A 26,058-nucleotide genomic window follows, 5' to 3' on the forward strand; every position below is an offset into this window, starting at 1 on the left:
TGCATAGGACACAGCACTGATCAGTATTATCGGTGATCTTCTGCTCTGGTCTGCTCGATCTCAGACCAGTGCAGAAGACCCCGGGAGACGGCCGGAGCCAGGTGAGGGGACCTCCGGCCGCCATGCTGGATGATCGGATCGCTGCGGCAGCGCTGCGGGCGATCCGTTCATCCAATCAAAGTACTGCATTGATCACGGCATCTGAGGGGTTAATGGCGGACATCCGCGCGATTGCGGATGTCGCCCATTACTGGCGGGTCCTCGGTTGCTGATTGCAGCCGGAACCTGCCGTGTATGACAAGAGCACCGCTCCGATGCCCGCGGTCATACACAGGACGTAAATGTACGTCCTGGTGCGCGAAGTCCCGCCAAGCCAGGACGTACATTTACATCCGTGGTCGTTAAAGGGGTATGCCGGTGGAAAACATTTTCATTTTATTTTTTTAAATCAACTGGTGCCAAAAAGTTAAACAGATTTGTAAATGACTTCTATTAAAAAATCTTAATCCTTCCAGTACTTTTTAGCAGCTGTATGCTACAGATCAAATTCTTTTCTTTTTGAATTTCTTTTTTGTCTTGCTCTCTGCTGACACCTCTGTCCGTGTCAGGAACTGTCCAGAGCAGCATAGGTTGCAATGGGGATTTTCTCTTGCTCTGGACAGTTCCTGATACGGGCATCAGGTGTCAGCAGAGAGCACTGTGGACAAGACAAAAAAGAAATTCAAAAAGAAAAGAATTTCCTCTGTAGCATACAGCTGCTAAAAAAAGTACTGGAAGGGTAAAGATTTTTTTTAATACAAGTCATTTACAAATCTGTTTAACTTTCTGGCAGCAGTTAATTAAAAAAAAAAATTATAATAATAATAATGTTTTCCTCCGGAGTACCCCTTTAAGTTACAAGCAATAGTGAAATGACAAATCCAGCTCTGCTACATCTGGGCCTTTAGAAGTTGGTTGCAGCTTCATTTATAAGACCTTTTTTCTTCTTCTATAATTTAAAGGGTGTTTGTGTTTCTCAACATGTCTAAGGGTGCTTTCACACCACGTTTTGTACTTACGGTTCCCGAATACGGCTGGGAGGAGGGTGGGCGGGGCTTAATCACGGCGCCCGCACTCAGCCGCATTCGTAAGTAACCGTAAGTACAAAACGTGATGTGAAAGCACCCTAATAGTAAGTGTTTTGGGTCATTTATGTACGGATGTAGCAGAGCTGAATTTACCATTTACCTTTAAAGGGGTACTCCGATGGAAAACTTTTATTTTATTTTATTTTTTTTAAATTAACTGGTGCCAGAAAGTTAAACATATTTGTAAATTACTTCTATTACTTCTAAAATCTTAATCCTTCCAGTACTTATTATCTGCTGAATACTACAGAGGAAATTATTTTCTTTCTGGAACACAGATCTCTCTGCTGACATCACGAGCACAGTGCTCTCTGCTGACATCTCAGTCCATTTTAGGAACTGTCCAGAGCAGCATATGTTTGCTATGAGGATTTTCTTCTACTCTGGACAGTTCTTAAAATGGACAGAGATGTCAGCAGAGAGCTCTGTGTTCCATAAAGAAAAGAATTTCCTCTGTAGTATTCAGCAGCTAATAAGTACTGGAAGGATTAAGATTTTTTAATAGAAGTAATTTACAAATCTTTTAAACGTTCTGGCACCAGTTGATTTAAAAAAAAAAAAAAAAGTTTTCCACCGGAGTACCCCTTTAATGGGCTGTGTTATTTGTACGTAGCATTAACATTCTGAATGTAGAAGTATAACTCGCAGTCCCATGTAAAACCACCTATAAAAGTAACAATATGTAACTGTAATATCACTGTGAGTTTTATCAAATGGCAAACTGAGCTCTGCTACATGTGATTAATTCGGGTATCCTACACCAGGATCCTACGCGTGTTGGGTTAGTTACCTAGGTGTAGTGTAGCTGAGTTTGTTATGGGGCACAACTCTCTATGTGACATAAGGGATTTTGCATAGGACTGCAGATAAACCGCATTATCTTAATTGCATTATGTTCTCTAAGTTAAAAGAAACAATGAAACAACCAATCCGGCTCTGCTACATCCATAAAATGTTGGTGTTTTCTTTGCCTTAAAGGAGTAGTCCAGTGGTGACCCAGTGGTGAACAACTTATCCCCTATCATAAGGATAGGGGATAAGTTTGAGATCGTGGGGGGTCCGAACCCTGGGGCCCCCTGCGATCTCCTGTACGGAGCCCCGACAGCCCGCGGGAAGGGGGCGTGTCGACCTCTGCACGAGGTGGCAGCCGACACGCCCCCTCAATACAACTCTATGGCAGAGCCGAAGCTCTGCCATAGAGATGTATTGAGGGGGCGTGTCAGCCGCCGCTTCGTGCGGGGGTCGACACCCGCTATCTGGCCGGAGAGCCTGGCCCCCGTACAGAGAGATCATGGGGGGCCCCAGCGGTCGGACACCCCGCGATCTCAAACTTATCCCCTATCCTTAGGATAGGGGATACGTTTTTCACCACTGGACTACCCCTTTAAGGCACTGTTTCCTAACCACTGTGTGCCTCCAGCTGTTGCAAAACTACAACCTCCAGCATGCCCGGACAGCCAAAGGCTGTCCGGACATGCTGGAGGTTGTAGTTTTGCAACAGCTGGAGGCACACTTGTTAGGAGACACTGCCTAAAGGCCTATGAGATTCCTGCCCAGAGTTTCGTGCTGGGACTAGTAGTTCCTCAATGACTTTGCAAGTTCATATTTAAGAGGCAGACTTCCAATTGTTTTTAATTAGTCTTTGACTTGATGTAGCAGAGTTGAGTTTGTTAATCGATGTAGTGTTTACATTGAAAGGCCAATGTCCTTCTTTCGGTAATAGTAAAATATACAATGCAGATGTAGCTGAGCTGAGTTTGTGATTGGGCCCCGTGGCTGATGGTGTTAGCATGGCATGCCCCAAACCGAGGTCCCCACTCCCCTCAATGAAAACAAGTAATTCTGCGATCATGAAAAAAAAAGAAAAAAAATTAACCAAAATGGTATGAGCACAATGTGACCTATTCAGCTCTGCTACATAATCGTATCTTTTTTTATGTTGTCACCATGTGTCGCCCGGTAGGCCACTGGAATGTGACACAGACCATTCTGGAACAAGTCAATTGTTGCAGCCGCCCAGCCCCCTGGTAAACACAGAGGTGAGCAGCCAAGGCCACACATACAACAATCCCCAAAAATCTAACAAAAATTAATAAAAAATAAAAAAATAAAAAAATAAAAAAAATATATATATATATATAATATATATTTGCATTGTGATTATATATATATATTGTTATATTATTATTATTTTATTATTATTATAATTGTATTATTATTATTGTATTATTATTATTTTGTTATTTATTATTCTTTTATTATTATTATTATTATTATTATTATTGTATTATTATTCTTTTATTATTCTTTTATTATTTTATTATTTTGTTATTATTATTATTATTATTATTATTTCTTCCCCCCCCCAAAAAAAATATAGCTAAAAGTCATTTTAAAAAGTTTGGTTTTTTTTGCATTCTGATTTACTTTAACATTTTTAAATTTAGAATTTTTTTTTAAATTATTGTCTATGCTTGTAGTTTATATACAATTTGTCCACCAAAGATCAAGCTAAACGTTATTAAAAAAAAAATAAAAAAAAGTTGGGGTTTTCTGGCATTCTGATTTACTTTTACATTTTTAATTTAGTATTTTTTTTCTTATTTCAGAATTTTAGGTATATACTTTTTTTTTTTAGGCTTGTAGTATATGTATAGTTCTTCTCCCAAAAAAACTAGCTAAAAGTCATAAAAAAAACTGCATTCTGATTTACTTTTACATTTTTAATTAAGTAATTATTTTAACTATTCCCCCCCCCCCTAAAAGCAAGCTAAACTTATTTTAAAAAAAAATTAAAATAAGTACTGGAAGGATTAAGATTTTTTTAATAGAAGTAATTTACAAATCTGTTTAACTTTCTGGCACCAGTTAATAAAAAAAAAAATATATATATAAAGTTTTCCACCGGAGTACCCCTTTAAAGGGGTACTCTGCCTTAAAGGGATACTTCGCCCCTGGCATTTTATCCCCTATCCAAAGGATAGGGGATAAGATGTTAGATCGCCGCGGTCCCACTGCTGGAGACCCCGGGGATCCCCGCTGCGGCACCCCGCCATCATTACTGCGCAGAGCGAGTTCGCTCTGTGCGTAATGACGGGCGATACAGGGTCCGGAGCAGCGTGACGTCATGGCTCCGCCCCTCATGACATCACGGCCCGTCCCCTTAATGCCAGTCTATGGCAGGGGAGCGTGACTACTGCCACGCCCCCTCCCATAGACTTGTATTGACGGGGGCGGGCCCTGACATCACGAGGGGCGGAGCCGTGACGTAACGATGCTCCGGCCCCTGTATTGCCCGTCATTACGTGCAGAGCGATCTCGCTCTGTGCAGTAATGATAGCGGGGTGCCGCAGCAGCGATCCCGGGGGTCCCCAGCAGCGGGACCCCGGCGATCTGACATCTTATCCCCTATCCTTTGGATAGGGGATAAGATGTCTGATCACGTTGGTGCCAGATGGCTGGTGATGCGAATGCCATGGTCACGTCCCACTCGTGACGTCACAGCCATGCCCCCTCAATGCAAGTCTATGGGAGGGGGCGTGACGGCAGTCACGGCCCCTCCCATAGACTTGCATTGAGGGGGCGTGGCATCAAGAGGGGGGCGTGACATCAGCGGGGTGCAACCGTGACGTCATGCCTGTGATGCGCAGCTGTGGGGAGTTTCACGTCCTCAGGGTTGCTCTATATTAACAGAAATAAGGCACGTTTTTTGGTATAGATGAGAGAATTGGTGAAGGGGCAATTACCTAATATTCAATATTCACAGAGTCTTTAGCATTGCAGTAAAATCCGATCCTTTGGGAGATTGAATATGCATCAAGGTGGAATCTGGTCCCGGGCTGAATCTGCTTTATTATTCATTGTAATTATTGTGTGAGAAGACCGGAGAAAGTGACGACCGCAGCAGAGACAGAATTATCTCGGCAGAGGAAAGATCTGTGGTTTGGATGGACGAGATTCTATTTTTGGTCTTAATCGGAGGAGATATTTTCTTATCTTGTGTATTACATTTGAGTTCACATCCAGGTACATAAAATTAAATGGAGAAGGGGTGTACACAGTAACAGTTAAGGTAGGGCCTCTTCTGGTCCATGTTCACACTGTCATACCCTTCGGAAATGTCACCCTTCACCCTAAGGGTCCATGTTGAGTGCTATGGATGCAGGTTCTGAGGCAAAGCTACATGGGTTAATGCTACATGGTTGGGACAAGGCTATCACCACGAATAGGAAAAATGGAGATGAAGGGATCCTCGTTTCGGCAAGGTAAAAAATCTGATGGGAGCCATGCAACGCATACAGACCAAGACCCCAAAGATGTGTTTAGATCCTACACTCAGACCCCTGTCCAGACCTCAAAATAAATTCAAACACCTGCCCAATCCCCAAAATGTATCCAATGCAGACCAAAATTAATTCAGATCTAAGATCAGACCCCAGAATTAATCCAGACCCCAGATTAATCCAGACCCCTGTCTAGACCTTAAAGGGGTATTCCAGGCAAAAACTTTTTTTTTAATATATCAACTGGCTCCGGAAAGTTAAACAGATTTGTAAATGACTTCTATTAAAAAATCTTAATCCTTCCAATAGTTATTAGCTTCTGAAGTTTTCTGTCTAACTGCTCAATGATGATGTCACGTCCCGGGAGCTGTGCATGATGGGAAAATATCCCCATAGGAACTGCACAGCTCCCGGGACGTGAGTCATCAGAAAGCAGTTAGACAGAAAACAACAACTCAACTTCAGAGGCTAATAACTATTGGAAGGATTAAGATTTTTTAATAGAAGTAATTTACAAATCTGTTTAACTTTCCGGAGCCAGTTGATATATATATATATAAAAAAAGTTTTTGCCTGGAATACCCCTTTAAAATAAATTCAGACACCTGACCAATCCCTAAAATGAATCCAAAGCAGACCAAAATTAATTCAGATCTAAGATCACACCCGAAAATTAATCCAGACCCCAGATTCGGATCCCAGATGCTATTTTTAAATCAGTCCAGGCCCCCAAATGTATCCAAATCACAGACCTGACCTTACAAATTTAGTCAGACCCCAGAAAAATCACCAAAATTATTCCAGACCCCAGAGTAGACCAAAATGAATTCAGACCCAAGCTTAGACCCTAAAATTAATCCAAACACCAGACAGGATCCCAGTTTCAGATCTCAGATTATTTATCTAATCCAGACCACAAACCTGACCCTAAAATGTATCCATATCACAGACCAGACCCTACAAATGAAATCAGATCCCAGACCAATTACCATAGTTATTCCAGACCCCATACCAGACTGAAAAATAAATTTAGACCACAGACCAGACTCTAAAATGTTCAGATCACAGGCCAGACCCAAAAATATATCCAGACCCCACACCAGACCAAAATTAGTTTATACCTCAAACCAGATCACAATTAATGCAGACCCAAGGCCAAACCCTAAAATGAATCCAGTCCCAATATTAAATTCAGATCCCAGATGTAACTAATCTAGAACCCAACATTTTATCCAAGTCATAGAGCAGACCCTAAAAATAATCCAGACCAAAATCAACTCAAACGCAAGGTCAGACTCTAAAATTAATTCAGACACCAGACAAGATCCCAGATTCAGATCTCTGATTCAGATTTTTCTAATCCAGACCACAGACCAGACCCAAAAAATGAATTTAGACCCCCAGACCAATCATCTAATTATTCCAGACCCCAAACGAGACTCCAAAATAAATTCACACAACAGATCAGACCAAAATAAATTCAGACCCAAGACCAGACCCTGAAATTAATCCAGACCCAATATTAAATTCAGATCCCAAAAACTGGATATAATTCAGGGCATAGACCCGAACCTAAAGGTAATCCAGACTAAACCAAAAGTAATTCAGAACCAAGGCCAAACCTTAAAATTAATCCAGACTCCAGACCCATTGTTAAATTCAGATTCCAGGTGCTGTAACAAATCCAGATCACAGACCAGAGTGCCAAAGTCCAGAACAGACCCCAAAATGAATACAGACCTCAAGAACAATCTCCAGGATTATCTCCATAAATGTAATCACACCCTAGACCAGGGGTCTCAAACTTGAATTATCTGGGGGCCACTGGAGGTAGCGGCTGGGTGAGGCTGTGCCGCATGCACCCCTCACATATAATGCCCCCCATCATGCGCTCCTCACATATATTGCCCCATCATGTGCCACTCACATATAATGCCCCCATCATGTGCCCCTCACATATAATGCCCCCATCATGTGCCCCTCACATATAATGTCCCATCATGTGCCCCTCATATATAATGCCCCATCATGTGCCCCTCATATATAATGCCCCCATCATGCGCCCCTCACATATAATGTCCCATCATGTGCTCCTCACATATAATGCCCCCATCATGCGCCCCTCATATATAATGCCCCATCATGTGCCCCTCACATATAATGCCCCCATCATGCGCCAATAACATATAATGCCCCATCATGCGCCCCTCACATATAATGCCCCATCATTCGCCCTCACATATAATGCCCCCATCATGTGCCCCTCACATATAATGTCCCCATCATGCGCCCCTCACATATAATGCCCCCATCATTCGCCCCTCACATATAATGCCCCATCAAGTGCCCCTCACATATAATGCCCCCATCATGCGCCCCTCACATATAATGCCCCCATCATGCTCCCCTCACATATAATGCCTCATCATGTGCCCCTCACATATAATGCCCCCATCATTCGCCCCTCACATATAATGCCCCATCATGTGCCCCTCACATATAATGCCCTCATCATGCGCCCCTCACATATAATGCCCTCATCATGCGCCCCTCACATATAATGCCCCCCATGTCCCCATCATGCGCCTCTCACATATAATGCCCCCCATCATGCGCCCCTCACATATAATGCCCCCATCATGCGCCCCTCACATATAATGCCCCCATCATGTGCCCCTCACATATAATGCCCCATCATGCGCCCCTCACATATAATGCCCCATCATGTGCCCCTCACATATAATGCCCCCATCATGCACCCCTCACATATAATGTCCCATCATGCGCCCCTCACATATAATGCCCCCATCATGTGCCCCTCACATATAATGCCCCCATGATGCGCCCCTCACATATAATGCCCCCATCAAATGGGCCGCGAGTTTGAGACCCCTGCCCTAGACCTATGTCCAAAATGTATATTTATGTATATGTGTTGGTGGCCAAATGTTGACCATATTAAACAGGCACTGCGCTCTCTTACCAGTGCGACCATCCTCTTCTGTGTTCCTGCACTCTCTCTTGTCGGGGTTTGTCCATGATTTTTAACAAACCTTAGTTTACTGTCACAAAATAGCTTAGGTTACAGGTCCTCTTTAAAGGGGTACTCTGGATGAAAACTTTTTTTTTAATCAACTGGTTCCAGAAAGTTAAACAGATTTGTAAATTATTTCTATTAAAAAATCTTAATCCTTCCAGTACTTATTAGCCACTGAATACTACAGAGAAAATTATTTTCTTTTTGGAACACAGAACTCTCTGCTGACATCACGAGCACAGTGCTCTCTGCTGACACCTCTGTCCATTTTAAGATCGGTCCAGAGTAGGAGAAAATTCCCAAAGAAAACATATGCTGCTCTGGACAGTTCCTAAAATGGACAGAGATGTCAGTAGAGAGCACTGCGCTCGTGATGTCAACAGATAGCACTGTGTTCCAAAAAGAAAATAATTTCCTCTGTAGTATTCAGCAGCTAATAAGTACTGGAAGGATTAAGATTTTTTAATAGAAGTAATTTAAAAATCTGTTTAACTTTCTGGCACCAGTTGATTTAATTAAATAAATAAATAAATAAATAAATAAAAGTTTTCCACCGGAGTACCCCTTTAAGGTGAATATACATGACTAGTGTAGGCTTGGTGTTTCTACTTTATATGGATTTCTATGTAACCTTCTTCTCATTATGTTCCAGCTCTTCTGTTGATGGTTCCTCCATATACGTAGGATATCTCAGCGCCCCGGTTAGTAAAACAAGTCATGGATAAGATATTAGAAGCCGTCATGCAGTCTTCTTATCCCATGTATGTCAAGCAGAGCTTAGCAAGACGGGTCATCGAAGCTTCCAAGCAGCCTATTGACTCTGAGCAATGCTGGTCCATGTTAGAACTTTCCACCAAGCTGTTCTTTTTAGGAGAATCCCGCTTTGCCAGGGAAACAGCCAGAGAAGTCTTGGAAGTCTACGGCGGGTACCACCCAGAAGAATTCGAGGAATTTTTCAATGTCCGCTTCATACTGAGCCTTCTTCAGGACGGGTACGGTTCTCTCGGAAAGAGACATGCCTATACCTTAGATTACATACATCTCGGCCTACAGTTCGTGTTGGACAAACCTTCCGCGGAGGAGATCTTCAGGCTGCTGAGGATCGAAGTTCTCCGTATTGTCTGCGAAAGACCAAATCTTAAGATCTGCATCAGGGTCAGCAAACTCTTGACCTCATACACCCAATGTATTCCCGATGGGAACCACCAGCTCTTGTTGTGCCAGCAGCTGATCCGGTGCATCAGTCAGTTCCACTGTCATTGTGAAGGAGAAGAAGGGATCATACAGTTTCTGGACCAGGTGAACAGAGTCAGCGCCTTACTTCAAAATATCTGGAGGATTCAGACCTCCCTGGTCCTTCCATCCCTTAAGGAACTATTTACCATTATATCTTTACCAGGTAAGAACATTAGAAACTTCTAAGATGTGAGGAAGGGACAACAATGGGGGAGATTTATCAAAACCTGTCCAGACGAAAAGTTGCTGAGTTGCCCATAGCAACCAATCAGATCGCTTCTTTCATTTTTGAAGAATGAAAGAAGTGATCTGATTGGTTGCTATGGGCAACTGGGCAACTTTTCCTCTAGACAAACTTCTAAGATGTGAGGAAGGGACAACAATGGGGGAGATTTATCAAAACCTGTCCAGACGAAAAGTTGCTGAGTTGCCCATAGCAACCAATCAGATCGCTTCTTTCATTTTTGAAGAATGAAAGAAGTGATCTGATTGGTTGCTATGGGCAACTGGGCAACTTTTCCTCTAGACAAACTTCTAAGATGTGAGGAAGGGACAACAATGGGGGAGATTTATCAAAACCTGTCCAGACGAAAAGTTGCTGAGTTGCCCATAGCAACCAATCAGATCTCTGCTTTCATTTTTGAAGAATGAAAGAAGTGATCTGATTGGTTGCTATGGGCAACTGGGCAACTTTTCCTCTAGACAAGTTTTGATAAGGCCGGGTTCACACCACGTTTTTGCAATACAGATCCCGTATACGTTTTCAATTTGAAAACCGTACGGAACCGTATTGAAAACCGTACGCATTGACGCTCCATTGAAAACCGTATGCCAAAAGATGCATCAGGTTGTGTCCGTTTTGCATCCTGTACGGTTATGTCAGTTTTTTCTCGTACCCGAAACCGTAGCCTACCATGGTCTTTGGTCCGGGCGAAAAGTGAAAAACTGTATTGAAATTTTTAACATGGGGGTCAATGGGAACAGTACAGAAATGTATGTGCGTACGGTTCCTTCTGGTTTTCACCATACGGGTTTTGACTTTGCACAGTTTTTTTCTTGGAATTTCAATCAAACAAGTGAAACTTTATTCATAATGGAATGAAAAGTTCAAAATGTAGACGTTTTTTTCTTAAACGGATGCAACCGGACATCATTTTTCAAACCGTATACGGCTTCAAATTTGTACACACGTTTTGATACAGTTCAGTCAGGTTTTGAGGAATCGATTTTTTATCAAAAACCTGAAACACGGTGTGAACCCAGCCTAAATCTCCCCCTGTGTTGGCTGTAAGGGGAATACAGAGGTGGAGCGCCAGTTGATATCAATGAGTGGACATGGTAGGCCCACCATAGTGGGAGCTATCTTTTTTATTGTTTTTCCATTAAAGGGGTATTCTAGCTTTATACATCTTATCTCCGATCCTTTGGATAGGGAATACGATGTATGATCGCAGGGGTCCCGGTGGGACCCCTGCGATCATACATCGTATCCCCTATCCAAAGTATAGGGGATAAGATGTATAAAGCCGGAAAACCCCTTTAAGAGACCTCATTTATTTCCTCCATATCCTAACGGGACATATAAAACTAATTGTCCAATCCCTTTCAACAACTTGTCTTGTAGCAGTACCCCCAAACCAAAGTCTTAGGCTACACTCACTCACGAGATCCATTCTTATTTTTTTTATTTATTTTTTTACTGTAATTTTTATTAAAGAATTATCCGTATACAAATCCAAGTAAAACAACAACAACAAAAAAATGCATACAATATCAGGGAGGGCCAAGACCCAACCATATTCAGTAGATAACACAAAAACAAGGCTAACAATGAAGGAGTCGTAGTAAGTCTGGTAGACATGTAAACCCAAACAAAGTCGCCCGATACCGGGATACTAATACGGTATGATCATTGTGTTAACCATAAGAGAGTGGAGGAGGCATACCGCCACACTATAACAATTGAAACAATAACGTCCAAAGGGCAACGAACAAAGGAAGGGGAGGAGGGGGGGGGGGGGTCAGGGGGTGGGAAGGAAAGGGTTAGAAGGGAACATAAAGGGATGAGATCCATTCTTTTTGTCCTTAATCATCCACCAAAAATGGGTGTGGATCTCAGCACAAAGGAGAATGAAATTGCGGTAGATCCAAAAGGGAAAGATTTGGTCTATCATCCCTTTCCCCCCATTGTTGGACACTAGTGTTTGATACTTTCAGGGGTTCAATCCCTACTTGTATGGTGAACCTTTAAAGTAGTCAGATCCCAAAGTGTCCCCATACTGGTATCTCCAGCAATCGGCTGTGATCAGTGGAGAAACCTGGCATTAAGTGCTGAATTTCCCTACAGCGCCACCACAGGGGAATCTGAGCATTACATAGTGTCCATTCACATCAATGGGCTGTCTGTGTAATGCAGGACAGGACAGGTCCTCCAAAGTAAGAGATGCACATTGTCCTAGGCTACACTCACACAGGGGTTTATGAGATGCATTTTTGTCCATCATAATGTTCATCATGGAGCTCAGCACAAAGGAGAATTAAAGCAGTTCTCCACCATAAGGTGATTTTAGTACGTACCTGGCAGACAGTAATGGACATGCTTAGGAAGGATCTGTGCTTGTCTTGGGGCTAAAAGGCTATGTTGTGAGATTACCATAACACTGTAGCTTTTTGTGAGCGTTTATTTCCTGTTTGACTTTTCTTTCTTGTCTACAAATCCCATAATTCCATTTTCCTCTCTCCCACACATCAGCCACCCCACCCATTGAAACATAAATGAGCTGCATCCATTCAAAAGACCTGTGGTTTTCAATCAGGGTGCCTCCAGCTGTTGCATTAGTTGCAGATTGATCTCTCTCCCACCAAACGATCCCTCCACCCATTGAAGCAGACAGGCTCTCTGTCATCAGCTGACTAGTGAGTCAGGTCTCGGCCACATTGCAGCGTGGTCATTTTGTATGCTGTTAAAAATAAATATTGGGGTGAAAATCACAGAAGAATTGTGAGAAAACCGTCACACACAGGTACAGACACTATATTATGAACTACACTAACTTTACAGCCCCTGTAGCATAGTCAAATAAAAAAAAAATCCTGGAATATCCCTATAAAGGGGTACTCCGGTGGAAAACATTTTTTTTTATATCAACTGGTGTTACGCCGAGCGCTCCGGGTCCCCGCTCCTCCCCGGAGCACTCACAGCGTTCTCCTGTTCGCAGCGCCCCGGTCAGACCTGCTGACCGGGTGCGCTGCGATAATGTCCCCAGCCGGGATGCGATTCGCGATGCGGGACGCGCCCGCTCGTGATGCGCATCCTGAACCGCTTACCAGACTCGCTCCCCGTCTGTGCTGTCCCGGCGTGCGCGTCCCCGCTCCCTAGGGCGCGCACGCGCCGGGTCTTTGCGATTTAAAGGGCCGGTGCGCCACTGATTGGTGCATGGGTTTTAATTAGTGTCTTCACCTGTGCACTTCCCTATATCACCTCACTTCCCCTGCACTTCCTTGCCGGATCTTGTTGCCATTGTGCCAGTGAAAGCGTTCCTTGTGTATCCCTAGCCTGTGTTCCAGACCTCCTGCCGTTGCCCCTAACTACGATCCTTGCTGCCTGCCCTTACCTTCTGCTACGTCCAACTCTGCTCTTGTCTACTCCTTTGTACCGCGCTTATCTCAGCAGTCAGAGAGGTTGAGCCGTTGCCGGTGGATACGACCTGGTTGCTACCGCCGCTGCAAGTCCATCCCGCTTTGCGGCGGGCTCTGGTGAAAACCAGTAGCAACTTAGAACCGGTCCACCGACACGGTCCACGCCAATCCCTCTCTGACACAGAGGATCCACCTCCAGCCTGCAGAATCCTGACAGTAGATCCGGCCATTGATCCCGCTGAGGTCCCGCTGCCAGTTGTCGCTGACCTTACCACGGTGGTCGCCCAGCAGTCGCAACAGATAGCACAACAAGGCCACCAGCTGTCTCAACTGACCGTGATGCTACAGCAGCTACTACCACAGCTTCAGCAATCATCTCCTCCGCCAGCTCCTGCACCTCCTCCGCAGCGAGTGGCGGCATCCAGCCTCCGTTTATCATTGCCGGACAAATCTGATGGGGACTCTAAATTTTGCTGTGGTTTTCTCTCACAATGTTCCCTGCACTTGGAGATGATGTCGGACCAATTTCCAACTGAAAGGTCAAAGGTGGCTTTCGTGGTCAGCCTTCTGTCTGGGAAAGCCCTGTCATGGGCTACACCGCTCTGGGACCGCAATGATCCTGTCACTGCCTCTGTACACTCCTTCTTCACGGAGATTCGAAGTGTCTTCGAGGAACCAGCCCGAGCCTCTTCTGCCGAGACTGCCCTGCTGAACCTGGTCCAGGGTAATTCTTCTTTTGGCGAGTACGCCATCCAATTCCGTACTCTCGCCTCCGAATTGTCCTGGAATAACGAGGCCCTCTGCGCGACCTTCAAAAAAGGCCTATCCAGTAACATCAAAGATGTGCTGGCCGCACGAGAAATCCCTGCTAACTTGCATGAACTTATTCATCTGGCCACCCGCATTGACATGCATTTTTCCGAAAGGCATCAGGAGCTCCGCCAGGATAGGGACTTTGTTCGCACGAGGCGGTTTCTCTCCCCGGCTCCTCTCTTCTCTGGTCCTCTGCAATCCGTCCCTGTGCCTTCCGCCGTGGAGGCTATGCAAGTAGACCGGTCTCGCCTGACACCTCAGGAGAGGACACGCCGCCGCAATGAGAACCTTTGCCTGTACTGTGCCAGTACCGAACACTTCTTGAAGGATTGTCCTATCCTACCTCCACGTCAGGAAAGACGCACTCCGATTCCGCACAAAGGTGAGACAGCTCTAGGTGTGAACTCTGCTTCTCCACGTCTTACTGTGCCTGTGCGGATTTCTTCTTCTACCTTCTCCTTCTCAGCTATGGCCTTCTTGGATTCCGGATCTGCAGGAAATTTTATTTTGGCCTCTTTCGTTAACAGGTTCAACATTCCAGTGACCAGTCTCGCCAGACCCCTCTACATCGCCTCTGTTAATGATGAAAGATTGGATTGTACTGTGCGTTACCGCACAGAACCCCTCTTAATGTGCATTGGACCCCATCATGAAAAGATTGAATTTCTGGTCCTCTCTAACTGCACTTCTGAAATTCTTCTTGGACTACCTTGGCTTCAACGCCATTCCCCAACCCTCGATTGGACCACCGGGGAGATCAAGAACTGGGGTACTACTTGCCACAAAAACTGTCTTATGTCTGCTCCCAGTCCTGTCAGTGAAAACCATATGGCTCCTCCGATACCAGGTCTCCCCAAGGCCTATCTGGACTATGCTGATGTTTTTTGCAAAAAACAAGCAGAGACTTTGCCTCCTCACAGGCCTTATGACTGTCCTATTGACCTCCTCCCTGGTACTACTCCACCCCGGGGCAGAATCTATCCTCTGTCCGCTCCGGAAACACAAGCCATGACGGAGTACATCCAAGAAAATTTAAAAAGGGGATTTATCCGCAAGTCTTCCTACCCTGCCGGAGCTGGATTTTTCTTCATCTCCAAAAAAGACGGCTCCTTACGACCATGCATTGATTACCGCGGTCTTAATAAAATCACTATAAAAAAACGCTATCCCCTACCTCTTATCTCGGAACTCTTTGACCGCCTACGTGGCGCCAACATCTTTACCAAATTGGACTTAAGAGGTGCATATAATCTCATCCGCATCAGGGAAGGGGACGAGTGGAAGACCGCGTTTAACACCAGAGATGGACATTTTGAATATCTGGTTATGCCTTTTGGGCTTTGCAACGCCCCTGCCGTCTTCCAAGACTTTGTAAATGACTTTTATATACCTGTGTTGTGGTCTACCTGGACGATATTTTGATTTTTTCTTCTAACCTAGAAGAACACCGCCGGCATGTCCGCATGGTTCTTCAGAGACTTCGGGACAATCAGTTATATGCCAAAATGGAAAAATGTCTCTTTGAATGTCAATCTCTTCCCTTCCTAGGACACTTAGTCTCTGGCCAGGGACTCCAAATGGACCCGGACAAACTATCAGCCGTATTGGATTGGCCACGCCCCACCGGACTCCGAGCTATCCAACGTTTCTTGGGGTTTGCCAATTATTACAGACAATTTATTCCACATTTTTCCACTATTGTGGCCCCAATTGTGGCCCTAACCAAGAAAAACGCCAACCCTAAGTCCTGGCCTCCTCAAGCGGAAGAGGCGTTCAACCATCTCAAAACTGCCTTTTCTTCTGCTCCTGTACTCTCCAGACCTGATCCATCTAAACCCGTCTCACTGGAGGTAGACGCCTCCTCGGTGGGAGCTGGAGCTGTACTCCTACAGAAAAATTCTTCCGGACATGGTGTTACTTGTGGTTTCTTTTCTAGGACCTTCTCTCCGGCGGAGAAAAACTACTCCATTGGTGATCGAGAACTACTGGCCATAAAACTGGCTCTCGAGGAATCGAGGCACCTGCTGGAGGTATCCAAATACCCAGTTATTATATACACTGATCACAAGAATCTCTCTTATCTTCAGTCTGCCCAACGGCTGAACCCTCGCCAGGCTAGGTGGTCGTTGTTCTTTGCCCGTTTTAACTTTGAAATTCATTTTCTCCCCGCTGACAAGAACATTAGGGCTGACGCTCTCTCTCGTTCCTCGGAGGCCTCTGAAATGAAAGCTTCCCCGCAACACATTATTCCTCCGGACTGTCTGATCTCCGCTTCTCCAGCTTCCCTCAGACAAACTCCTCCAGGAAAGACCTTCGTCCCTCCACGCCAGGGCCTCAGGATTCTCAGGTGGGGACACTCCTCACACCTCGCAGGCCATGCGGGCATCAAAAAATCCGTCCAGCTCATCTCTCGTTTTTATTGGTGGCCTACCCTGGAAACAGATGTTGTTGATTTCGTGCGGGCTTGTACAGTCTGTGCCCGGGACAAGACCCCTCGCCAGAAGCCTGCCGGTCTCCTTCACCCTCTGCCTGTTCCTGAGCTACCATGGTCTCAGATTGCTATGGACTTTATTACTGACTTACCTTTATCCCATGGCAACACAGTTATTTGGGTGGTCGTTGATCGGTTCTCCAAGATGGCACATTTTATCCCTCTTCCAGGTCTTCCTTCTGCGCCTTACTTGGCGAAACAATTTTTTGTGCACATTTTTCGCCTTCACGGGCTTCCTACGCATATCGTCTCGGATAGAGGCGTTCAATTTGTGTCGAAATTCTGGAGGGCCCTCTGTAATCAGCTTAAAATCAAATTAAACTTCTCGTCTTCTTATCATCCCCAATCCAATGGGCAAGTGGAAAGAGTTAATCAGGTTCTTGGTGACTATTTGCGACATTTTGTTTCCTCCCGCCAGGATGACTGGGCCGATCTCCTACCATGGGCCGAATTATCGTACAATTTCAAAGTCTCTGAGTCTTCCGCTGAATCCCCATTCTTTGTGGTGTACGGCCGTCACCCTCTTCCCCCCCTCCCACGCCTTCTGGTTTGCCCGCTGTTGATGAGGTGACTTGGGACTTCTCCACCATCTGGAAAGAGACTCAAAAATCTCTCCTACAGGCCTCATCCCGGATGAAGAAACATGCCGACAAAAAAAGAAGAAATCCTCCTGTCTTTTCTCCTGGAGACAAAGTGTGGCTCTCCGCCAAGTATGTCCGCTTTCGTGTCCCCAGTTATAAACTGGGACCACGTTATCTTGGTCCTTTTAAAATCAAATGCCAAATCAACCCTGTCTCCTACAAACTCCTTCTTCCTCCTTCTCTCCGTATTCCTAATGCTTTTCATGTCTCTCTCCTTAAACCACTCATCCTTAACCGCTTCTCTCCCAAGGTTGTTGCTCCTACTCCTGTCTCCGGGTCCTCAGATGTCTTCTCGGTTAAAGAAATTCTGGCATCCAAGACGGTCAGAGGTAAAAAAAAAATTCTTGTAGATTGGGAGAATTGCGGCCCAGAGGAGAGGTCATTGGAACCCGAGGACAACATCCTTGACAAGGACCTTATCCACAAATTCTCAGGTTCTAAAAAGAGGGGGAGACCCAAGGGGGGGGGAGTACTGTTACGCCGAGCGCTCCGGGTCCCCGCTCCTCCCCGGAGCGCTCACAGCGTACTCCTGTTCGCAGCGCCCCTGTCAGACCTGCTGACCGGGTGCGCTGCGATAATGTCCCCAGCCGGGATGCGATTCGCGATGCGGGACGCGCCCGCTCGCGATGCTAATCCCGACCCGCTTACCAGACTCGCTCCCCGTCTGTGCTGTCCCGGCGTGCGCGTCGCCGCTCCCTAGGGCGCGCGCGCTCCGGGTCTTTGCGATTTAAAGGGCCGGTGCGCCACTGATTGGTGCATGGGTTTTAATTAGTGTTTTCACCTGTGCACTTCCCTATTTATACCTCACTTCCCCTGCACTCCCTCGCCGGATCTTGTTGCCATTGTGCCAGTGAAAGCGTTTCCTTGTGTGTTCCTAGCCTGTGTTCCAGACCTCTTGCCGTTTCCCCTGACTACGATCCTTGCTGCCTGCCCTGACCTTCTGCTACGTCCGACCTTGCTCTTGTCTACTCCCTTGTACCGCGCCTATCTCAGCAGTCAGAGAGGTTGAGCCGTTGCCGGTGGATACGACCTGGTTGCTACCGCCGCTGCAAGACCATCCCGCTTTGCGGCGGGCTCTGGTGAAAACCAGTAGCAACTTAGAACCGGTCCACCGACACAGTCCACGCCAATCCCTCTCTGACACAGAGGATGCACCTCCAGCCTGCCGAATCCTGACAACTGGTGCCAGAAAGTTAAACAGATTTGTAAATGACTTCTATTTTAAAAGAAATCTTAATCCTTCCAGTACTTATAAGCTGCTGTATGCTCCACAGGAAGTTCTTTTCTTTTTAAATTTATTTTCTGTCTGACCACAGGGCTCTCTGCTGACACCTCTGTCCGTGTCAGGAACTTTCCAGAGCAGGAGAGGTTTGCTATGGGGATTTGCTTGTACTCTGGACAGTTCCTGATATGAACAGAGGTGTCAGCAGAGAGCACTCTGGTCAGACTGGAAAGAAATACAAAAAGAAAAGAACTTCCTGGAGCATACAGCAGCTGATAAGTCCTGGAAGGATTAAGATTTTTTTTAAATAGAAGTAATTTACAAATGTGTTTAACTTTCTGGCACCAGTTGATAAAAAAAAAAAAAAAAAATGTTTTCCACTTGAGTACCCCTTTAAATTAGTTCAAAAAGGGAAAGATTTGGTATATTACCCCTAGTGTTGGACACTAGTGTTTGTGTTCTGGCTACTTTAAAGGTTCACTATACAAGTAGGGATTGAACCCCTGAAATTATCAAAGCACTTCCATACTGGTGTCTCCAGCGATTAGCTGTGATGAGTAGAGAAACATGGCAATAAGTGCTCAATTTCCCTACAGCGCCACCACAGGGGAAACTGAGAAGTACATAGTGCAGGCATAGGCAACCTTCGGCACTGCAGATGTTTTGGACTACATCTCCCATGATGCTCTTACAGCCAAAATACTGCCAAAGCATCATGGGAGACGTAGTCCAAAACATCTGCAGTGCCGAAGGTTGCCTATGCCTGACATAGTGTCTGTTCACCTCAATGTTCTGTCTGTGTAATCCTGGACAGGACAGGTCCTCCAAAAAGAGAGACGCACATTGTAGCCACTCTCCAGTCTGGCAAAAGAATGAGGATTCTAAACAGAGCCCCCTACCCTCTAATTCTCTAATAGGGTAAATGGGTTTTCTAAAATCAACTGGTGCCAGAAACAGATTTGTAAATGACTTCTATATAAAAATCTTAATCCTTCCAGTACTTTTCAGCTGCTGTATGATCCACAGGAAGTTCTTTTCTTTTTGAATTTCCTTTCTGTCTGACCACAGTGCTCTCTGCTGACACCTCTGTCTGTCTCAGGAACTGTTCAGAGCAGGATAGGTTTGCTATGGGGATTTTCTCCTGCTCTGGACAGTTCCTGACATGGACAGAGGTGTCAGCAGAGAGCACTGAGGTCAGACAGAAAGGAAATTCAAAAAGAAAAGAACTTCCTGTGGAGCATATAGCAGCTGATAAGTACTGGAAGGATTAAGATTTTTAAATAGAAGTAATTTACAAATCTGTTTAACTTTCTGGCACCAGTTCATTAAAAAAAAAAAAAAAATCCAGTGTATTACCCCTTTAAATGCTTTACGAGTCTTTGAGAACTAGGAACTCCAACAACGCTTTGGCAGGATATCTGTGTAAATCTCCCAGCAACTTTGTAGAACCGGGTCATATACTTATTTTGAATCTGATTTTTGGATTTTCTAGATGAGACGGAGACGCCCTCCAATGCCCTGGCCAGTGTGGTACAGTACATCCCCCTGCAGCTCATGGAAGGCATAGTAAGAAATTTGGCCAACGCAGACAGCGTGACCGATGCCCAGATGATGACCTCCATTAACAGGTAAAATTTACGGACCCAGCAACATAGTGACATCACACGATTTAGTGAAGAAGTTAAAGGGGTTATCCAGGAAAAAACTTTTTTTTATATATCAAAAAATCTTAATCCTTTCAGTACTTATGAGCTTCTGAAGTTAAGGTTGTTCTTTTCTGTCTAAGTGCTCTCTGATGACACCTGTCTCGGGAACCGCCCAGTTTAGAAGAGGTTTTCTATGGGGATTTGCTTCTAAACTGAGCGGTTCCCGAGACACGTGTCATCAGAGAGCACTTAGACAGAAAAGAACAACCTTAACTTCAGAAGCTCATAAGTACTGAAAGGATTAAGATTTTTTAATAGAAGTAATTTTCAAATCTGTTTCACTTTCTGGAGCCAGTTGATATATAATAGAATATTTATAGAAAAAAGTTTTTTTCCTGGATAACCCCTTTAAGTTATATTGCTTAAACCAGTGTTTCCCAACAGGGAAGCCTCCAGCTGTTGCAAAACTACAACTCCCAGCATGCCCGGACAGCCAAAGGCTGTCTGGGCATGCTGGGAGTTGTAGTTTTGCAACAGCTGGAGGCATCTCAGTTGGGAAACACTGACTTTAACTGTACCTGTCACTTCTAGAGACATTTCAAAAATTTTGATCTGTCAGGGTCTGAGTGTCCAGACCTTGACTCAACACTAGAACGCCCTCTGTGTAGGTGACTGAGACAGTCCGAAACTGTAAGTTTGTCTCAGTCATGTGCCAAAGAATTGGGAGAAGACCTGCCGAGAGCACTCTTCTCCCGGCTCGTTCTAGCTTTTGGATCACTAAGACCCTGACCTATCAATAAATGTATTACTGTTACAGTATGGTTTCCACATTGTGGCACCTTGTGGCTCTTGTCTACATGACAACAGCCACAAAGTGCTACTATGTAGAAACCATACTGTAAGGCTGCATTCACACCACATTTTTGCAATACAGTTCCCGTATCAGATTTTTGAGGAAAAACGGATTCCTCAAAAACTGACTAAACTGTATCAAAGCGTGTGTACAAATGTTAACCCGAATACAGTTAAAAACCGTATACGGTTTGAAAACTGACATCCGGTTGCATAAGTTTTTTAAGAAAAAAACGTATAAGTTTTTAACTTTTCACTCCATTTTGAATAAAGTTTTACTTATTTGATTGAAATTCCACTAAAAAAAACTGTGCAAAGTCAAAAACCGTATGGTGAAAACCGAATGAAACCGTAGGCACATATGGTTCTGTACGGTTCCCATTGACTCCCATGTTAAAAAAAAAAAAAAACGTATACGGTTTAATACAGTTTTTCAACCGGACCTAAAACCGTGGTAGACTACGGTTTTAGGTACAGGAAAAAAAAACTGACAAAACCGTACGGGATGCAAAACGGACACAACCTGATGCATCTTTTGGCGTACGGTTTTCAATGGAGAGTCAGTGCGTACGTTTTCCAATACGGTTCCGTGCGGTTTTCACATAGAAAACGTATACGGTAACTGTATTGCAAAAACGTGGTGTGAATGCAGCCTTACAGTAATACAATTATTGATAGGTCGGGGTCTCAGCCAACAAAGGGAGAAGAGCGTGCTAAGTGTGTTCTCTTCTGCCAGGAATTGTGTCATCCTTATGTCCTGGAACTGTGGTCACCCATAGTCATTTCACCTTCTAGTCTCGCCTGCTGGTCAGTGTAAATGTGTGAAAACCTCCTCAGCCACAAAATATAACAGCTTGTGTAAATAGAATGGAGGGGAGGGAGAGGAGGGGTATGCAGCTGCAAATTCCCTCCCTCTGTGTACCTGAAACTGCATGCTGTGAGAGAGGAGGAGGAGCTGCATGGGAGAGACATTTGATTGGCTCAGAGAAACACCCACCAGGATCCCCCCGCCCACTCACCAAGCATGATTAGAGAAAGAATAAGATCCAAAATCTGCAGTGTACAGACACACTTTTTGAAGTCTTACACCCAACGTCTTCTCTTTGCAGGATGATCGACTGGGTGTCATGGCCTCTCGGCAAGAACATTGACAAGTGGATTATTGCTCTATTAAAGGGGCTCGCCGCTGTGAAGAAGTTCAGCATTCTCACTGAAGTTTCCCTATCAAAAATACAAAAGGTATTGTCATGTATAGATATTATGGTGAGGATTCTCTTACTCGGAAACAATGGGGGTAAGATAACCCATTTAACCCCTTGAGGACGCAGCCCTTTTTCACCTGAAGGACTGAGCCCTTTTTCGCAATTCTGACCACCGTCGCTTTACGAATTATTAACTCAAAAATGCTTTTACCGAATATTGTGATTCTGAGATTGTTTTTTTCGTGACATATTCAACTTTATTTTGGTGGTAAATTTTCGGCGTTACTTGCATCCTTTTTTGGTGAAAAATCCCATTAGGGGTTCCCATTGGCAGGCAGGGTCACATGGGGCTCACTGCTAACTCTTAAGAGTACAGTAACACAGAATAACATGTATACATATAACAGTAATATAATTGTGGTGGCCCAGTATGGGAGGTGTTACCCCCGTACCCTTGCTGCCCTGTCTGGCAGCCTCCCTTCAGTGTCCCCTGGGTCATTTGTACTTGTTTACTCCTTTATATATGTTTTGCTATGTATTATAATATATAATGTGTTGTTGCTTTAAGAAATGTACCATGTGATTGTTACTCAGGAGGTACCAGTGACCAGGTGATCCCAGGGGTGACCTATGGGCTCCCATCTAGTCTCTCCCATATAAGTCCATATAAGAGCTTAGAACTCTTGTTGTTGAGGCCCAGTGCAGTCAAGTCAGTCTCCCGTCAGTCAAGTCAGCGTGGTCTGCATTTCATTGTCCAGTCTTGCTACAAGTCCCAGCAAGTCCTTAAGGTCTCTGCGTCACTGGTCACCTCCTCTGGCCCTGGCTGAACTGTATAGATTTTACCATCTGTCTACCCTCAGTAAAGCTACCGTTATCCGTAACTTGGCGTCGGAGTCTTTATTGCCCCCCGTGCCTAGCCCAGGATCCAGCGGTATACCTTCAGGTGGTACTGAGGATAAACCACACCCTGGTGTCACGAATACAAGGGGTTAACTCCATCTGCCCCTAGGGTAACAACATCTGCCCTCATCACACCCGGTTACCACATAATTAATTTAGAAAAATATATTATTTTGCAATAGAATATGAACACAATTAATATAACAGCAAGTCTCTGGTGGGCCCAACGCCTTGTGCCACCAAGCTGCCCAAAACAGTACAAAGCCACAGGACAGCTATTGGTACTGGGACACCACAAATAACCCACTGGATCAAAGATTCAAGAATACGTTGATCATACATCCTGTTTTTATATTTATTGCGAGACTGTCCCATCTTTTTATTGCTGATTGAAGGCTGATTTTTTTTTCATTTTTTTAAAATAAACAAAACAGGACAAAACTGACATTTCTGGGGCTTTTGGGCTGCAGCAGCCGCTGGTCACTGTTTTTGAAGTGGCCACAGACCATGCTGCCTGATCCTACAGTGGCAGCCGATGCAGTGGCCAGTGAGTCAGGGAGCAGTGGCCTTCTCTACTTGTGCTAGTGAAGCCCCCCGAAGAGTGGAGCAGGAGGAGGCATAGAGGAGAGACGGGCCTCCAACTATATGGGGGCACAGAAGGCGGCTGTTACTATATATTAGGGCATTATATGGTTCTTCAACTATATATGGGGCAGTATAGACACCAGACTTATAACTATATATTGGGGCAGTATAGGGGCCTACAACTATATATGAGGGCAGTATAGAGACCAGATTTATAACTATATATTGGGGCAGTATATGGGCCTACAGCTATATATGGGGGCAGTATAGAAGACCTACAACTATATATGGGGGCAGTATAGAGGACCTACAACTATATATGGGGGCAGTATAGAGGACCTACAACTATATATGAGGGCAGTATAGAGGACCTACAACTATATATGGGTACAGTCTAGGGGCCTACAACTATATATGGGGACAGTATAGAGGACCTACAACTATATATGGGGGCAGTATAGAGGACCTACAACTATATATGGGGGCAGTATAGAGGACCTACAACTATATATGAGGGCAGTATAGAGGACCTACAACTATATATGGGTACAGTCTAGGGGCCTACAACTATATATGGGGACAGTATGGTGTGATTTCTCGGGGTGTGAAGGTGAGGTGTATAGGGCAGATGCTATTAACCCCTAAATGTTCGAGACGCCACTGCATGGTTTTCCCGGTAACCACCCCAACAGTAGTACCGCTATCCCAAGGTTAGGCAGGGCAATAATAGTCCAAGGTCAACTTAGGGTTAATGGTAGCTTTACTGAGGTAGACAGATGGAAATAGTCCTTACAGCTAGGCCAGGATCCCAGAGGGGTGGCCAGTAACACAGAAGGACCTCGCAGCTTGCTGGGACTTGTAGTGACTTTGACAGACTTGAGGACAGCCACGCTGACTATAAAAGACTTGATTTGACTGTAGGTAGTGACAGCAGACAGAGATGACTTGACTTACTGACTTGTGGCTGTAGGTGGCTTGAGGCCTCCAGATGTGCTGGACACTGGCTCTGAGACGTCTGGTCTTTACTGTATCTCAGCAGGAGTGAAAAGAGAAGAGAGAGATTGTAATGGCTGCCCCTCTTAAAAAGAGGGGCTGAGCCAGATGCCCATAGGTCAAGCTGCAGGTCACCTGGTTAGATGGTGCTCTCTGGGTAACAAACACATCATGTGAACACATTATCATGTGACTAACTCCAAGGTCCTTTATCCATAACACACAATATATATTATTATGGGGGAGACACTTCAGGAGAGCCCCTAGGACACAGAGGGCCTCAACCTGACAGGGCCTAAGTACTGTACGGGACTATATGCCATACTGGGATATCACAATAGGGGCCTACAACTATATATGGGGGCAGTATAGGGGTCTACAACTGTATATGAAGGCAGTATAAGGGCCTGCAACTATATATGGGGGAAGTATAGGGATCCTACAACTGTATATGAGGGCAGTATAGGGGCATACAACTGTATATGGGGGAAGTATAGGGATCCTACAACTGTATATGAGGGCAGTATAAGGGCCTACAACTATGTATGGGGGAAGTATAGGGATCCTACAACTGTATATGAGGGCAGTATAAGGGCCTACAACTATATATGGGGGAAGTATAGGGATCCTACAACTGTATATGAGGGCAGTATAAGGGCCTACAACTATATATGGGGGAAGTAAAGGGGCCTACAACTGTATATGGGGGCAGTATAAGGGCCTACAACTATATATGGGGGAAGTAAAGGGGCCTACAACTGTATATGGGGGCAGTATAAGGGCCTACAACTGTATATGGGGGAAGTAAAGGGGCCTACAACTATATATGAGGGCAGTATAAGGGCCTAAAACTGTATATGGGGGAAGTAAAGGGGCCTACAACTGTATATGAGGGCAGTATAAGGGCCTACAACTGTATATGGGGGAAGTAAAGGGGCCTACAACTGTATATGGGGGAAGTAAAGGGGCCTACAACTATATATGAGGGCAGTATAGGGGCCTACAACTATATATGAGGGCAGTATAGGGGTCTACAACGATATATGGGGGAAGTATAGGGGCCTACAACTCGGGCGTATTTTACGCTGCGGATCCGCCGAAGATGGAGCCCAAAAATGTGCCTCCAGATGTGCCTGCTCGGTTAGCAATCCATCGCTATGAGCAGACACACCTGCTCCATGAGCTAGGATGAGAGCAGCTGCGATGTTTGCCAGGATACAGCGCATGCGCGCGGCGACTTGCACACCGCAGTGTGTCTGCTCGTAGCGGCGAATTGCCGCTCCGAGCAGGCACATCTGAGGCACACTGTAGAGGTCCATCGTCGGCGGATCCGCAGCGTAAAATTCAAATGAGCCCTTAAACAGATATCCTTCCGCCGAAGTGTTATCAGA

The 26,058-nt window shown here is 45.1% G+C and overlaps 1 protein-coding gene across 5 annotated transcripts in view; it reads left to right on the forward strand.

The window, feature by feature from the left end:
- Window positions 1–26,058, forward strand: part of USP35 (ubiquitin specific peptidase 35) — a 70,775-nt gene that overhangs the window by 14,057 nt on the left and 30,660 nt on the right. For 3 of the 5 annotated variants that reach the window (XM_056561260.1, XM_056561255.1, XM_056561256.1), the window contains exons 3-5: window positions 9,100–9,846; window positions 19,982–20,117; window positions 22,097–22,226. In XM_056561260.1, the coding sequence (XP_056417235.1) occupies window positions 9,165–9,846; window positions 19,982–20,117; window positions 22,097–22,226 (948 nt within the window). In that variant the 5' untranslated portion in view covers window positions 9,100–9,164. Of the gene's footprint in view, window positions 1–3,090; window positions 3,167–4,893; window positions 5,154–9,099; window positions 9,847–19,981; window positions 20,118–22,096; window positions 22,227–26,058 lie in introns of all 5 variants that reach the window. The other 2 variants (XM_056561259.1, XM_056561258.1) reach the window with 2 other exon arrangements.

The sequence above is a fragment of the Hyla sarda genome, chromosome 2 (assembly GCF_029499605.1).
Source record: "Hyla sarda isolate aHylSar1 chromosome 2, aHylSar1.hap1, whole genome shotgun sequence".
NCBI lineage: Eukaryota > Metazoa > Chordata > Amphibia > Anura > Hylidae > Hyla > Hyla sarda.